At 42.6% G+C, this 15,598-nt stretch overlaps 1 protein-coding gene across 5 annotated transcripts in view; it reads right to left on the bottom strand.

Annotated features, from left to right (window-relative positions):
- ARNT2 (aryl hydrocarbon receptor nuclear translocator 2) overlaps window positions 1-15,598 on the bottom strand; it is a 95,615-nt gene that overhangs the window by 51,257 nt on the left and 28,760 nt on the right. For all 5 annotated transcript variants that reach the window (XM_065733979.1, XM_065733978.1, XM_065733976.1 and 2 more), the window contains 2 exons: window positions 13,797-14,010; window positions 11,960-12,173 (listed from right to left, as the gene is read on the bottom strand). In XM_065733979.1, coding sequence (XP_065590051.1) covers window positions 11,960-12,173; window positions 13,797-14,010 — 428 coding nt within the window. The remainder of the gene's footprint in view (window positions 1-11,959; window positions 12,174-13,796; window positions 14,011-15,598) is intronic.

A 15,598-nucleotide genomic window follows, 5' to 3' on the forward strand; every position in this document is an offset into this window, starting at 1 on the left:
GAGAAGTGGGCTGGCATGGATGGAAAGTCTTACATCTGAAATATCCTCTTCGTTCTCCGCAATGCCGGTGGGACCACATAACTTCACTGAAAAACAGGTATCACATGGTGATTTGGTAGCCGTCTGCAATGAGCTGAACTGTTTACAAGATTTAAATGCAAGATTCCTTGCCAGAACTATCCTTTTCCACAGCAAAACCAAACTGAAACGTGAAACACTCAGTTCATATGAACCACCTATATATTCTATACAAGATGATGGCAGCAAGTTCCAAGAACTCGCATACTGAAAAAGCAGACAAATAATGTAAGAGCTTTTTCTTAAAAATTTCTGTTCCCTTCCCCTGCAGGTGCAACAACTCTGGCACAGCCTCCTCAGGCTTCCACCCTTCCATGGAATACAGTGGGTGTGTGGGGGTGGGGGTGTGTGGAAAATCCCACAGAGGATTAAGCATCAAGGTTCAAGCAGTCCTGCAGAGAGAAACAACTTCAGGACATCTCATTCCATGTACATGGAAACTCTCTCTCCTCCTCTTCCACCTATCTGCTGTGCTGTATGTTACTGATGGCTGTTTCTTTTCATCCTACTGGTTGTTACATTGCAAGAACATTAAGTGAAAACATCTGATGATGGAACCATGGTTTTATCCCAGAGTAAGAGACACATGTAGTTATTAATTCCCTCCAAAAACAAAACAAAACAAAAATAATACAACTCATTCCCTACCTGTCCAGAGGCTTGCGGTCTGACTAGGTCAGTCATGCTGTGCTAAGATGTTAAAATTTGAAGTACTGAGATCTGGTTTTAATTCTCTGTACTCTGCCTTCCTAAGCTGCTGGGCTGGGCACGTTTCAGAGGCAGATGGTTGTTTAGAGTTCATGCTCTTAAGAGAAATCACAGAAGTAAAAATAAATAAGTAAATAAAATGCTGTCAGTTGAAACATCCCTCTACATGCGGAGTGCCCTTCTGATGCATAAACCTCTGATAAATGAACTCTTCAGAAGCAAAGCCCAAACAATAAATTCCCATACAAGTTTTACTACCATTCTTCATTTTTGTCAAGTGTCTCAATGAGGACACACTTATCTGAACAAAGGGGAATTTTTCCTTTTCAAGGAGTGTTAACAGCTCCAGTTAGAAAAACATCCATTTGGCAAGTATCTTAATTTCCATAGAGCACTGAAAGATGACAGGGAAAATCTGTCAGAACACAGAGTATATTTTTTTGGTTTAAAATTTTGGGCACCAATACTGCTAAATAAATATCTATTTTAAATAAATTGGTTGACCTAATTTTCAAAAATGGATTTGGAGAAGCTCTCTGATTTGCTAATACATTACAGAAGTCATCCCATTAATCAGATGTTTTGATAATGCATTACTTTCTCGTTAATCATGAGTTTTACTGTCACTGCTGATAATGACATTTATGGCATAATGGCATTCTGTTTGCCAGAGCTGAGTTTCTGGGCATGTTTCAAGTGAGTTTTTGAATCCCTTGAAAGAATTTTGCAAGAGGTCAAGTAAGGATCCCATCCAACTCTTCTTTGTATCATCTGGATTTTCTCCTCAAACGTTTATTTGAGTCACAGTTCACAGTACTGACTATCATCAGTCCCATTTGCACTCATAAGCTAGCAGTGCATATGAAAATAAATCTTCTAAAGAAAGATCAAGTGGAAATCAGATCTAGAAAACTGACACGGAGGTACAAGACAACTCACAGCACAAAAAGATCCCGTGTTGAATTTCAGGAAGTGCATCTGTTGTAAAGAGAAGTTATTCCTAGTATTACCTGCTATATGGTTATTTACTCTTTGTCGAGCATTTCCCATCTGTTCAGGGCTCCAGAAATCTTCACTTCGCTTCTCCACCGGTCTCTGGCACTGCCCTCTTCTGAGTTTAACACTGTTTTTCTCTTTTTTACAGACAGTTTGTCCTACACCGTCACATTTTTGTGGCTTCATGTACGAACTGGGCTTAGTAACAAGTTGCACAGCTGGACAGAAAACTGCATTTGCTGAAGCCACCGCTAGGAGATCAGGTGTTATTTGAAGGTTCTGGAGACAGGCTCCCCAATCCAACTCTCTATTCAACTAATATGGAGTCATACTTCCATAGTACTCATGAGTCACCACAAATTCTCACACAATGGTCTTTTCTTCTAAAATAATATCTATCAGCTCAACTTTCTCTGTGGCCAGTCACCATTTCCATCATCAAATTCTACTTTTTGAACTTATAAAATATGACAATAAAATATTGTGCCAAGACTAAACTTGGCATTTAAGTCCTGTCCAGAAGTAACCTCAATCTATTTCAGTTAGCAACTGAACTAACATTCATTTTTAAACCACTTGAAAATGAAAGTTTGTTGTCAACGGTTTACGGGCAGGTTCGGCCCGGTTCCGTGACGATTGGTGCGGGGGACCCACGGACCCACGCCCCAGGAAAAGGGAAGGGGGAAAGGGAAAAGGGAAAAGGGAGATGGGCCTAGGAACAAAACAGCGGCAACGATCTGAGGAGGAAAGCTAATTTACTAAATAAGATATCAGAAAGCAAAATAACACAATATAATACAATATAATTGGAATTAAAGCTAATAAATCAAATAAAATGAGCAAGAGAGAGAGTGTCCGATAAACCGAAGGCCTTACGCTAACGCTGAAGGCGGACGGCAGCGAGCACCCACTACTGAGTCGATCCCAAAGGAAAAAGAGTGTCCCGTGACCGCAGACAGTTTTTATCTTTCCCTCTGAGCGTAAACACGTAAGAACGCAAAGCATCGCAAAGTCCTCTGGGGAATGGAGTTCTTCTTCTCTTCTGAGACAAGTATACCTGGAACTATTGATGATCCACGGAGCTGGAGCATTAACTCTTTAACTCTAAATGCACTACATGATGTTATGATGTGGAATACCAGTACCAAAAATCATAAAACCATGACATTCCACCCCTTATTCCACGTCACTACATCATGTTTGATATATATGTATAGAAGAATAATGATTAACATGCATTAAATACACACATAACATATATATGTATATACATGGAATTACCGACCGCACTCCCCCAACATCAAATTCCCTTGTGGTACACATTGAACATCCCCATTCTTCTGCATCACCCACAAAGTGGACCCAGGTCCTTGAGCAAAAACAGTTCCACGGAGAGGTTTGCCCTTTCCAGAAGCTGGAAGGACCCAAACTGCTTTTCCCAACATGTTCTTCACATGTACTACAGGGACTTTATCTCCCTCTACAGTAGGTAGAGATCTGGATTGGGCAGGACCATCGCGATTGATGGATCCTCGAGTGTTGACCAACCAGGTGGCTTCTGCCAAATGCTTCTCCCAGTGCTTAAATGTTCCGCCACCCATTGCTTTCAACATGGTTTTTAACAACCCATTGTACCTTTCAATTTTACCAGAAGCTGGTGCGTGATAGGGGATATGATAAATCCATTCAATACCATGATCTTTGGCCCAAGTATTTACAAGAGAATTTTTGAAATGAGTTCCATTATCGGACTCAATTCTTTCTGGAGTGCCATGTCGCCATAGGACTTGTTTCTCGAGCCCTAAGATGGTGTTTCGGGCAGTAGCATGGGGTACTGCATATGTTTCAAGCCACCCAGTGGTTGCTTCCACCATGGTGAGCACATAACGCTTATCACTGCGAGATCGTGGCAAGGTGATATAATCAACCTGCCACGCCTCCCCATATTTATACTTTTGCCATCTCCCTTCCCCCCAAAGAGGTTTCATTCTCTTAGCTTGTTTAATTGTGGCGCATGTATCACAGTCATGGATAACCTGTGCAATAGCATCCATAGTTAAGTCCACCCCTCGGTCTCTAGCCCATTTATATGTTGCATCTCTTCCTTGATGGCCAGAGGTCTCATGGGCCCATCGAGCTAAAAATAATTCACTCTTGTGTTGCCAGTCCAAGTCTGCTTGAGCCACCTTGACTTTGGCAGCTCGATCTACCTGATGGTTATTTTGTTGTTCCTCAGTTGCCCGGCTCTTAGGAACATGAGCATCTACATGGCGCACCTTTACAACCATATTCTTTATTCGGGCAGCAATGTCTCTCCACAGTTCAGCAGCCCAAATAGGTTTACCCCTCCGTTGCCAACCATTTTGTTCCCATTGCTGTAACCACCCCCATAAAGCATTTGCCACCATCCATGAGTCAGTGTAAAGATAAAGCACTGGCCACCTCTCTCGTTCAGCAATATCTAAGGCCAGCTGGACAGCCTTTACCTCTGCAAATTGACTTGATTCTCCTTCTCCTTCAGTGGCCTCAGCAACTCGTCGTGTGGGGCTCCACACAGCAGATTTCCATCTGCGGTGCTTACCCACAATGCGACAGGATCCATCTGTGAACAGGGCATATCTCTTTTCATTGTCTGGTAGTTCATTATATGGTGGGGCCTCTTTGGCACGTGATACCTCCTCTGCTGGTGTTGTTCCAAACTTTTTACCTTCAGGCCAGTCCATGATCACTTCTAGGATTCCTGGATGACTGAGGTTCCCCATCCGAGCTCGCTGTGTAATCAGCGCAATCCACTTACTCCAAGTGGCATCAGTAGCATGATGGGTAGAGGGAACCTTTCCTTTGAACATCCAGTTCAGCACTGGCAATCGAGGTGCCAGAAGGAGCTGCGCTTCAGTACCGATTACTTCGGAAGCAGCTCGAACCCCCTCGTACGCGGCTAAGATCTCCTTCTCAGTTGGAGTGTAGCGCTCCTCAGACCCCCTGTACGCGCGACTCCAGAATCCAAGGGGTCGGCCTCGGGTCTCTCCAGGAGCTCTTTGCCACAAACTCCAAGTGGGACCTTCCTTTCCAGCAGCAGTGTAGAGGATGTTCTTTACATCCTGTCCCGTCCGCACTGGCCCCAGGGCCACGGCACGGGCTATCTCCTGCTTAATTTGCTCAAAAGCCTGCTGCTGCTCAGGGCCCCACACAAAATCATTCTTCTTCCGCGTCACCCGATAGAGAGGGCTCACAATGAGACTGTAGTTTGGAACATGCATTCTCCAAAAGCCCACTACACCCAAAAAAGCTTGGGTCTCCGTCTTACTAGTGGGTGGAGACATGGCAGTGATTTTGTTAATCACATCTGTAGGGATGTGACGACGTCCATCTTGCCACTTTATACCTAGGAACTGAATTTCCTGTGCAGGCCCTTTCACTTTGCTTCGCTTGATAGCAAAGCCAGCTTGCAGAAGGATCTGGATTATTCTCTCTCCTTTCTCAAAAACTTCTCCTGCTGTATTGCCCCACACAATGATATCATCAATGTATTGTAAGTGCTCAGGAGCACCGCCCTGTTCCAATGCAGTTTGGACCAATCCATGACAAATGGTTGGGCTGTGCTTCCACCCCTGGGGCAAACGGTTCCAGGTGTATTGAACGCCCCTCCAGGTGAAGGCAAACTGTGGCCTGCATTCTGTGGCCAAAGGAATTGAGAAGAAGGCATTAGCAATGTCAATGGTGGCATACCACTTGGCTGCTTTTGACTCCAGTTCGTACTGGAGTTGTAGCATGTCTGGCACAGCAGCACTCAGTGGGGGTGTGACTTCATTCAGGCCACGGTAATCTACCGTCAGCCTCCATTCTCCACTGGCTTTACGCACCGGCCATATGGGGCTGTTAAAAGGTGAGTGAGTTTTGCTGATCACTCCCTGGCTCTCTAGCTGACGGATCAGGTTATGAATGGGGAGCAAGGAATCCCTGTTGGTTCGGTACTGCCGTCTGTGCACCGTTTTTGTAGCAATTGGTACCTGTTGCTCCTCCACGTGGAGCAACCCCACCACAGACGGATCTTCTGATAGGCCAGGCAAAGCAGACAGCTGCTTAACGTTGTCTGCGTCCACAGCAGCTATTCCAAAGGCCCATCGATACCCTTTGGGATCCTTAAAATATCCCCTTTTGAGGTAATCAATACCAAGTATACATGGAGCCCCTGGGCCAGTCACAATAGAATGTTTTTGCCAGTCTTTACCAGTGAGGCTTATTTCAGCCTCCAACATGGTCAACTCTTGGGAACCCCCAGTCACCCCAGAAATATAGATTAAATCTGTCCCTTGGTGACTCAAGGGCATTAGAGTGCACTGTGCACCAGTGTCCACCAGGGCCTTATATTTTTGTGGTTCTGATGTGCCAGGCCATCGAATCCACACAGTCCAATACACTCTATTATCCCTTTCCCCCACCTGGCTGGGGGGCAGGGGCTATTGTGGCTGGTAGGTACCTCTCTCAGTTCTGAAGGAGTACCGTTCAGACAGGAGGGTGTCTCGCTCAAACTGGAGGGTGTCTCTTTTAGGTTGGAGGGCTCCTCTCTCAGTCTGGAGGGCTTCTTGTTGAGACTGGAGGGCATCTCTCTCGGATTGGAGGGCATCTCTCTCGGATTGGAGGGCATCTCTCTCGGATTGGAGGGCGTCTCTCTCGGATTGGAGAGCTCCTTGTTGAGACTGGAGGGCATCTTTCTCAGTCTGGAGAATGTCTCTCTCAGCCTGGAGAGCATCTAGATTGGACTGGAGAGTCTGATTGTCAGCTAAAAGACTCTCTTTCTGGATCAGGAGACTGTCCCTTTCGGCTCGGAGACTCTCTCGCTCTATTTCAGAAACTCTATGCCTCTCTGGGATAGTATTGAATAAGGCCCGGTAAGCATAAGCCAGACCCCAAATAATTTGGGCCTCCTCAGATCTGTTTGAGCCGCAACATCCCTGTCTCAAATATCTGCTTAAGTTCTCAGGATCTTGCAGGTGTTCAGGAGAAAAGTTCCATGACACCGGTGATGCCCATTTCTCTAAAGTCTCTCCTAAGTCCCTCCAAACTCCCTGCCAGTCAGTATTCTCTGGCTCTGGGGAGGGTTTTCTCAAAATATTATAAATACAAATACTGAGTAAAAGTACATTCAGGGAGACTGATACCACAGTCATAACAAGCATTGGATGGGCATTCAGAAAACGCATAATGAATTCAAAGGAGAGGCCAGGAGTCTGTTTAAAAATCACAAGTTCCATAGAGTTAGCAACTCCATCTGGAGTTACTCCCTCTGGAACCGAATGCCACATCATATACAAAAGCCAGGAAGGTATTTCCATCAGTGTTTTTAGTTTATCATACAGAGACCAAGCTCCATGGATCAGACTGGTAAACTTAATTAAGTCCCAGTACGTTCTGAGCATTACAAGGGAAAAACCGATGAAATGCAGTCCCTTTAAGACCAGTTTAAAAAGAGAAAGCATTTTTTTTTCTTTTCTAAAACTAGCTGGCAGTACCCAAAAAGTTTACAAATATCCCAGGACAACTGGCAGTACGCCCAGACTTCAAGGTCGTGTTTTGCCGTACAGCACCTGCAGTACAGATAAGCCTGCTAACGAGAGACAGAGATTCACTCTAAAAGTATGTCTCTGCTCGGCTAAGGCAGCTGGTCGAGCCCCACGTTGGGCGCCAAAAATGTCAACGGTTTACGGGCAGGTTCGGCCCGGTTCCGTGACGATTGGTGCGGGGGACCCACGGACCCACGCCCCAGGAAAAGGGAAGGGGGAAAGGGAAAAGGGAAAAGGGAGATGGGCCTAGGAACAAAACAGCGGCAACGATCTGAGGAGGAAAGCTAATTTACTAAATAAGATATCAGAAAGCAAAATAACACAATATAATACAATATAATTGGAATTAAAGCTAATAAATCAAATAAAATGAGCAAGAGAGAGAGTGTCCGATAAACCGAAGGCCTTACGCTAACGCTGAAGGCGGACGGCAGCGAGCACCCACTACTGAGTCGATCCCAAAGGAAAAAGAGTGTCCCGTGACCGCAGACAGTTTTTATCTTTCCCTCTGAGCGTAAACACGTAAGAACGCAAAGCATCGCAAAGTCCTCTGGGGAATGGAGTTCTTCTTCTCTTCTGAGACAAGTATACCTGGAACTATTGATGATCCACGGAGCTGGAGCATTAACTCTTTAACTCTAAATGCACTACATGATGTTATGATGTGGAATACCAGTACCAAAAATCATAAAACCATGACATTTGTGGAGGTTATGGTTTTCTCTTTCAGTCGCAGGTACAGTTTCAGCATTCCTTAGCTACTCATCCAAAACAGTCTGCAAAGACTGCCAAACATGATGGTACTGAGCAGACATTGTGCAGTACTTCCTCAGTAAGTTTTTGGAGGATAAATGTAATGCAAGTAGTTTTTGGAAGTTGTCCTTCGTACCAAACTCTAACATCTGTGATCTGCACCACCAGAGATATCTTTTTTGCAGTGGTTTAGATGCTTCTGCTTGCATTAGGATTCTGCTGTGCTATGCATTGCTCACTCAGTTCACAACCTTCAGCCCTGAACCTGCATCTGTACCCCAACATCCATCAGTTTCATCAGTGCATCCCAAGAATAAAGATGTCTTTGTGAATAGATCCTATTGTTGGTTTTATTTTGTGTATATGTGAAGTGATTTGCTCCTCCCAGCTGCAGGTTTCCAGGAACAAAAAGGGAAAATACATTATTATTACTTGGAATATCTGCCCCATTCTGATTAATCATGTTCATAACACAAACAAGCTTCTTGGGAAGACCATTTGTTGCTATAAAGTCTCAGCTGCTGTCTTCTAGAGCATTTACACACACGTCACAGTTCAGCTTTCCTGTTGCTACAATGTGTTAGCAATTAATGTACAATAAACAAGCAGACAATTGTTCCATTTCCAGGGAATAAAATCTCCAAGGGAATAAAATGGAATAGAAACTATCCATCCATCTCCATATCCTGAGAGTTAAAAATAGAGAAAGCAGTTAATTCCACAAAGACATCCTGGTTTTAAGTCCACAGTAAAACAGCCACTTCAGTACGGCATATGCTTTTACTGCTTCTGAAGTCCTGTCCTCTCTTGATCCATAACTATTCCCTACTTCTCCTTTGTGCTAGCAACACCATCACAAGGAAGAAGCTAACGAGCTCTACTACAATCAAGGTGCTTTTTTTGCTTAGGTTAGCTTTCAGCTGGGTCAGCCCTTGCCATGACTCACTGTAGTATCAGATAAATGCCAAAATATTAGTGGGTGAAATGAGGTGAGCATTGCATAAGCTGGTGCGACTGCCAAAGAGACGCTCATGCAACCACAGTCCCCATCTCATTCCCGGGGGTAGAAATATGAGAGGAAGACTGCTTTCTCCATCAGCCTCTCTATCTCTTCCCCCTGGCAATGGCAGCCTCACAAGTTCTCAGGGTCTGGAGCATCTTATATACAACAAGACCACTAGGAAGTGCTGGGAAAGCCCCAGAAATGAACTGATAATGATCAGTGCTGGTAACGAATCGGACAACAGTGCTCTGATCTGGTGCAAGTGAAAGCTCTCTTCTGACAACGTTGTCATTACTTCCTCAGTCTGAGAGCTCAAGGAGGAGACAGTGTTGAGAAAATAGACCCTGAGAAGGTGAGGAAGAGAGTGAGATTAAAAGTCTTAACACTTCATTACTCTTTCACCTGAAAATCCCTTCTTCTAAGTAGCCCCTGTGCTCAACTGCCAGAGGCCACTAAATAGTGTGGTTTTTCCTGCTGCCTGTGGTGAGCTCCACTTTGGGAAGGAAAATAAATAAGTAAATGAAGAAAGAAATAAAACTTATGGCTGGCTGCCTTGCAGTTTACAGCTCCTTCAAGTCTGCATTGGCCTTTGTTCTTCATGAAACATAACTTTTGAAAGCCTAGAGAGACTTCAGGCAGCCCAAGCAGTTTGGTAAACATTGACTTAGAGGGAACACATTTGCCTATTTGACTTGCTTCTAAAAATCACTAAGGCTCTCATTATTTCTGCTCACTATAATCTATTCCCACAGGTTACAATGCTGTTACTCTGAATATGGCTTGTGTCACAGGAAGGAAGGTGGAACTGGTTGAACAGACTCTGGAACGACCTTCCTCTCAAAAAGGTATCTCCAGGAGTGAGTGATGCTCCTGACATCCTTCTGTATGCTATTTAAAAGAAAACTGATGCTTAGCTAACAGTCCATAAAGAGAAGTGCTGTTCTTATTTAATGGTACTTAGCAGGGTCAAGAAAATACAAGTTTCATATAACAAACTGAGACAGGTTTCTGTCAGTACATACAAGCAAATGTCTATGCTTGATTCAAAAGCAGAGAAATTACTGCATCTATAGCTTGATATGTCCAGTCAGCTCAAAAAATTGCAGTACAAATAACCACAGCAACTTTGCCCAGGAAAACTTCCACAATGTCTCCTGCATAGCTAGGATGAATCATGCACTGTTCTTACCCGCACTCGTTTGAAATGGCTGTAGTTACACACACTCACCAGTCCCTAAAAAGTATCCTTCTACACCCAGCTGGACTTCACACCTTTAGGAGTGCAGTTAAGCAGGCCACCCTGGCTCTAAACTGGCTGTTTCTCTCACACTGGGAAATCTTTTGCTGCCCCTGTGCTGTTGATTTAAGAGACTTCTGTGGTAATCTGACAATTCCAGAAGACTCAGACAGGAAAAAAAGGATTTAGCCCTACAAATACCATTATTTGAACTTCTCTTTCCGCTGGCTAGAGATGAGCTCAGTGTAAAAATAAAAGTAAAAATGAAACAAATACGGAGTTGGACTTTCAGAACTGCTCTTCATTTGTCTAGCCTTGCTCCAGTTCATGCAGGTTAAGACCACTAACCATCAGAGCACTTTTGGAAGTCTCAATGAGACTGCTCAACTAGGTTCTGAGGTAACTACTACTTAGAGGAAAATGGTATGTGCATTATAATGCGTTATATACTGTACTGCAAAAACAGTGACTGTGTTCTTTTGCAAATCTCACATACACATCTTAAAGTGGTACAGAACTCAGCTGTTTTGTTCTGCACAGGTTCCCCTAATCATTCTTTTGGTTTTGATCCATCTGGATTTTTACCACAGAATTTCGCTTTGAGTTTTCAGTATGAATAGAGGAAAGCTCTGCCAAAACCACATCATATTCAAACCACTGGAAACTGTGAATTTGGCACTGTTATGACATGGAAGCTGTAAACAGTGTGCAGGTTCACTCAAAACTGGTTCATAGTCCTTTGAGTTATGAAACACAACAAAACTTCCAGCAAGCCAGGTCAGAAGTCTGACCTACTAAAGCAAGTAGAAATTATGTGCCTTTTGCATTGATCAGAGTTTGGTTATATATAATGCTCCTGTAGCTGTTGTTGGTCGGGGATTTTTTTTAATTATTTATTTTTTGTTTTGTTTTCCTTTTAGCTATAAACACATTATGTGGAAGAATTCCTCTTTCCAATTTTGAGTTAAAATAGGATTTAGCTATTTCTCATAGCTCTGACATATGCAGATTCTATTAAAGACAGGATAGTTCTCTATTGGCAGCCTCAAACACAAATAATTGTAAAAGCCAGAACTGTACTACAAGTACGATTTAGTTTTCTGTGCTAAATAACACATTGTCAATTATAGCGAACTTATGCCACTGCTACAGGAGCAGAACTCCTTTAAAATCCACATCAGATTTTCAGCTGCCAAACACTTGTGTTTTTTTTCCAGGGTTCCCGTTAGCAAACCACAAGGAGCTTTGATGAAAATGGAAAAGTCTGAAGGATGATTTTTGCCTTCAAAATAAACACTGTCATAAAGAAATACATATTTGTAAAGAAGTCACAAGTTCATTGAGGATGAAGAGAAAACAATCTAGATTTCCAGACGATGCCTTAAGACAACTCAGTATCCAAACCTATCCAAGCCAGAAGTTTGAAAGTCCAGCTATACACAAGTGATCTGACTCAAGTCAAACAAAATGTAGTTATATGAAAGACAATTTATATTACTACAGTGCCTGCAAGAAAAAGGAATTCTAATCTCAGTGAACTCAATTTTTAAGAGATTAGTAAAACAGGCATTTGAGTAGCAGGAAACCTCTGCAAGGATCCATACTTTGGACATATCTGACCTGTCATAGAATTTTCAGACGTACACAGCTGCTCCCGTAGCTTTTCCACATCGTCGGGGTGAACCTGTTCATACAACGTGCTGCCAAACCATTCAGACTGTGGCTGGTTGAGCACAGGGGTCACTGAATCTGATACGTAGATGACTCTTCCAGTCTCAGCTGCAACCACAAACAGGAACCCATCTGCAGCCTCCAGGATAAGATGTTTCAGTTCCTTCCAAAGAAAGGATTTGATTAGAAGGACAGCATGAAAAGGGCATTAAATAACACATCTGCCAGTGCCGAAGAATATTATTTCCTAGTGACTTTAGTAGATGATCAAACTATTGGGAGAAGCTTTCTTTGGAGTATTAAAATAATAGCTCATTCAAGTTTGCAACAAAACATAAATTGCTGACCTTAGTAACAAACAAAAACTTTGTTTTCCTTTATTGCCTTTCATTGGGTGATCTCAATTAACTTCAGCAAAATTAACTAAGTAAAACTTGCCATCTGTTGCATGATTGGTATCTAATACTAAAAAAATAATAAAAATTAGAAGTTATTTAAGAGTACTGAGGAAATGAAGGACTATAACTTATATGGCAATTTCATCCTTTAATTATATGTCTTGGATAATTTAATTGGAAAGAAATGAACAAGCCCTTTTGTCCATTTTTGTGGATTTTTTGCCCTCAGGATAAGCTCTGTTTGTAAATTAAACAGTCACTGGATAGAAGACAGAAACTGTAACTTGGACAAGGATAAGAATCCCCAACCTCCTCTCCCATTAGGATGTTTTGAGCGCAATAAATTGTACCATTTCTTGCTTTCCTGATCCAGTCTGTCCTTCACTTTCAGACAGCTACTTGGTCTAGACAACCAAAAGCTTGAAATGCATATGCAAAGCTGTTTGCATGCATTGTGTGGAAGTGCTGTCTTTGGTTAACAAAGCTTGAAAACTTCTAGTGTAACAAGATGACAACTGTTACCACAGTTCATAGAAAACAAGCTTCACAGCTCTTGTTTGGTGGCTCCAGGGAATGCAAGGGCTTGCTAAGATAGAGCAGTGAGTTACTGCATCTGAAACTCAAGACAGAACTTCGGACAATCTGAACCCATTTCAGGTAAGACAGTGAGCAGGTGGCAGGTAAAGTGATGATCATAACCTGATGAACTTTGCTAAGACCCCCAAAAATAAGTAAATCTTGAGAGGTGTTATTTAACAGACTGAAGACTACTGCTGGCTTCAACATTTTCAGCAGAGAGAAAGCACACCAATTCTGACCTTACTAAAAAAAAAAACCTCATTGCAATATAGACTATACCACATAGAGGATAATGAGACCTGCTTTGAATATATTTTCAACAAAGATTAAAATAAATGCAGTCATTTGGCAAGGTTCAAAAACCAAGTTGCAATGTTAAATAAGCCTAACAAAGAGCAGCTGAATGGCACAGTACCTCTAGAAGCAAGCTTCAGGAAAGCCAAAATAAGTAGAGATGTGAATACTGAGAAGTCAGCAACAGCTGCTGTTTCTCTTAAAGAAAAAAATACTGCCTCTAGCCATAACTTACATGTGTAAGTACTTAAATTGTTCAGACCACAAAAATGCATATTACACCCATAGGACTTCACAAACAGAGAAGACAGTAGGAATTTCCAGTGCACTAAGTCAAGCACAGTTTTTCTTCAAGAACTGAGTGCACCTTCCCTCTTGCACTAAAAATGCAACCAGTAAAGTACCTCAGCTGTTACAGATGAGATCCATCACAGCCCAGTTCAGCTGCCTAGAACCTATTATTGAGCCTAAACAGCCACAAACCAGGACGAACATACATTTGTGAAAAGATTTACCTGCTCTGTAAGAAATGAAGGCTTGTAAGCTCCATCAGTAGATTTGTTCCCAGTGCCCCTCATTGATTTCATGTGTGAAACTGCCATCCGAAGAATTGTCAGCTTGTCAGGCTTACGAGCCAATGCACTGCAAGTGGGCACCATGTCGGACAGCTCCGTGATGTACTGTGTCATCTTATTTCTTCTGCGTCGCTCAATTTCACTGTGATTCTCCCTGATCATTTACAGAAACACCGAACCAACAGAAAAGCAGATACAATCAGTGTGAGATTTTCAAATGGAGGTAAGAAATTATAATATTTTGCACTTGTTTCGTGGTTGTCAAATCAGCAGAGTAAAGGGCTTTGCAAAACTGAGCACTGTTATCTCTCAGTTTCAAGACAGAAAATTGAGGCCACAGAAGGACGATTTGCCTACTGCTGTGGAAAGAACTCAAATTTCTATCCTATTGGTTTCTGGCCTTAATCTATTAACCTGTTTAGTTTCCTTTGATTTAAGGACAAATAACTGAAATAGAAAGATATAAGCCAAAGTCCCAAATTTGCTGAAGATGCGATACACCACACACCTTCCAGTCCTTGCTCAAGGTGTTGGCTATGCTTCCAGGAGGCCTCCTTTAGAGGAAAGCTCTTGCTAATGACTGGATCACATCTCACTATGAAGGGAAAAAAACACCCTGTGTCCCAGTTGAAAACACCCACTTAATGATGTCATAGCTCTCCAAGCCTTCTAATGCTGTGTACAAAGTCCAGCATCACAGTACGAGGCCACAGGGAGATGCTGTAGGATGAGACTGCAAGACTGGAGCCATACAGGGTATAACACCACATTAAAAAATGAATATATATAAAATGAATACAAAAAACAGCAAGTAAACATCTGGCTCTTCAGACATAGGTCAGAACTGATGACAAGAACAAACTAACACAGCAGGGAAGTAACAGTGACAGTACTCATGCTGCCCCACTACAGGCTGAGCTCCAATGTTCTCATCCTTTATAGAAAACATATGACTGAGCTGGTGAGCCAACTCTGAGAATTCTCAAAACTGACAGTCACCAAGGCCTGCCAGAAGGGAAGAATCTCAGAATTCAGTTTTCTCTTACTGTAAATCACCACTGTCTGATCACTATCAAGGAATTACACCACTACACACAACTGAGAGAGATGGTCCAAAGAGACCTAGAATACTCCAGTGCCTAGAACTTATTTTTCACATACTGTACCTGTCAGATGGCAGCTAAATACAAGTACACAACAGGTATGTGATGCTTCAGATGTCAGAGCAGCATCTTCCACTGATTTCAAAGAGCTCTGCAGGGCATTTTCTTGTGGGATCGCTGGCTGATCCAACAAGATGTGAAAGATGATCACACGGAGAGTCCATCAGCATTGATCAGTACAATAGCACAACTTTAAAAGAAATTCCAGCATTCTTTGAAACTGAATGTTATGAAGAATGATCATGAAAGGCTTGGCACACTTTTCAGTAACTTTAATAAAAGTAGAGCCTTTTCATAAAATGAGAAGAAAAATTCAAGCTGTAGTATGCTGCTTCGTTAAATAATGCATGGGCTTGCCCTGCTTTACAGCATACATCCTCTTTCCTGCACATATAGGTGTTACATGCATGAGGCACTGCCTCCAGAGATGTGTTTGGTCTACATGCAGTTAACTATTCCTACTGATGCCTACGCTACTACAGCAATACTCATGAAATCCAGGAATGTATCCCTGCAGTAACAGGCCTCTGTGTTTTACGTGCAATCCTTTGTATAAAATACCTGTTGATCTAGCTATTA

This window comes from Cyrtonyx montezumae, unplaced genomic scaffold, assembly GCF_038088225.1.
Source record: "Cyrtonyx montezumae isolate F1298 unplaced genomic scaffold, pur_monq_1.0 scaffold_17, whole genome shotgun sequence".
Classification (NCBI taxonomy): Eukaryota; Metazoa; Chordata; class Aves; order Galliformes; family Odontophoridae; genus Cyrtonyx; species Cyrtonyx montezumae.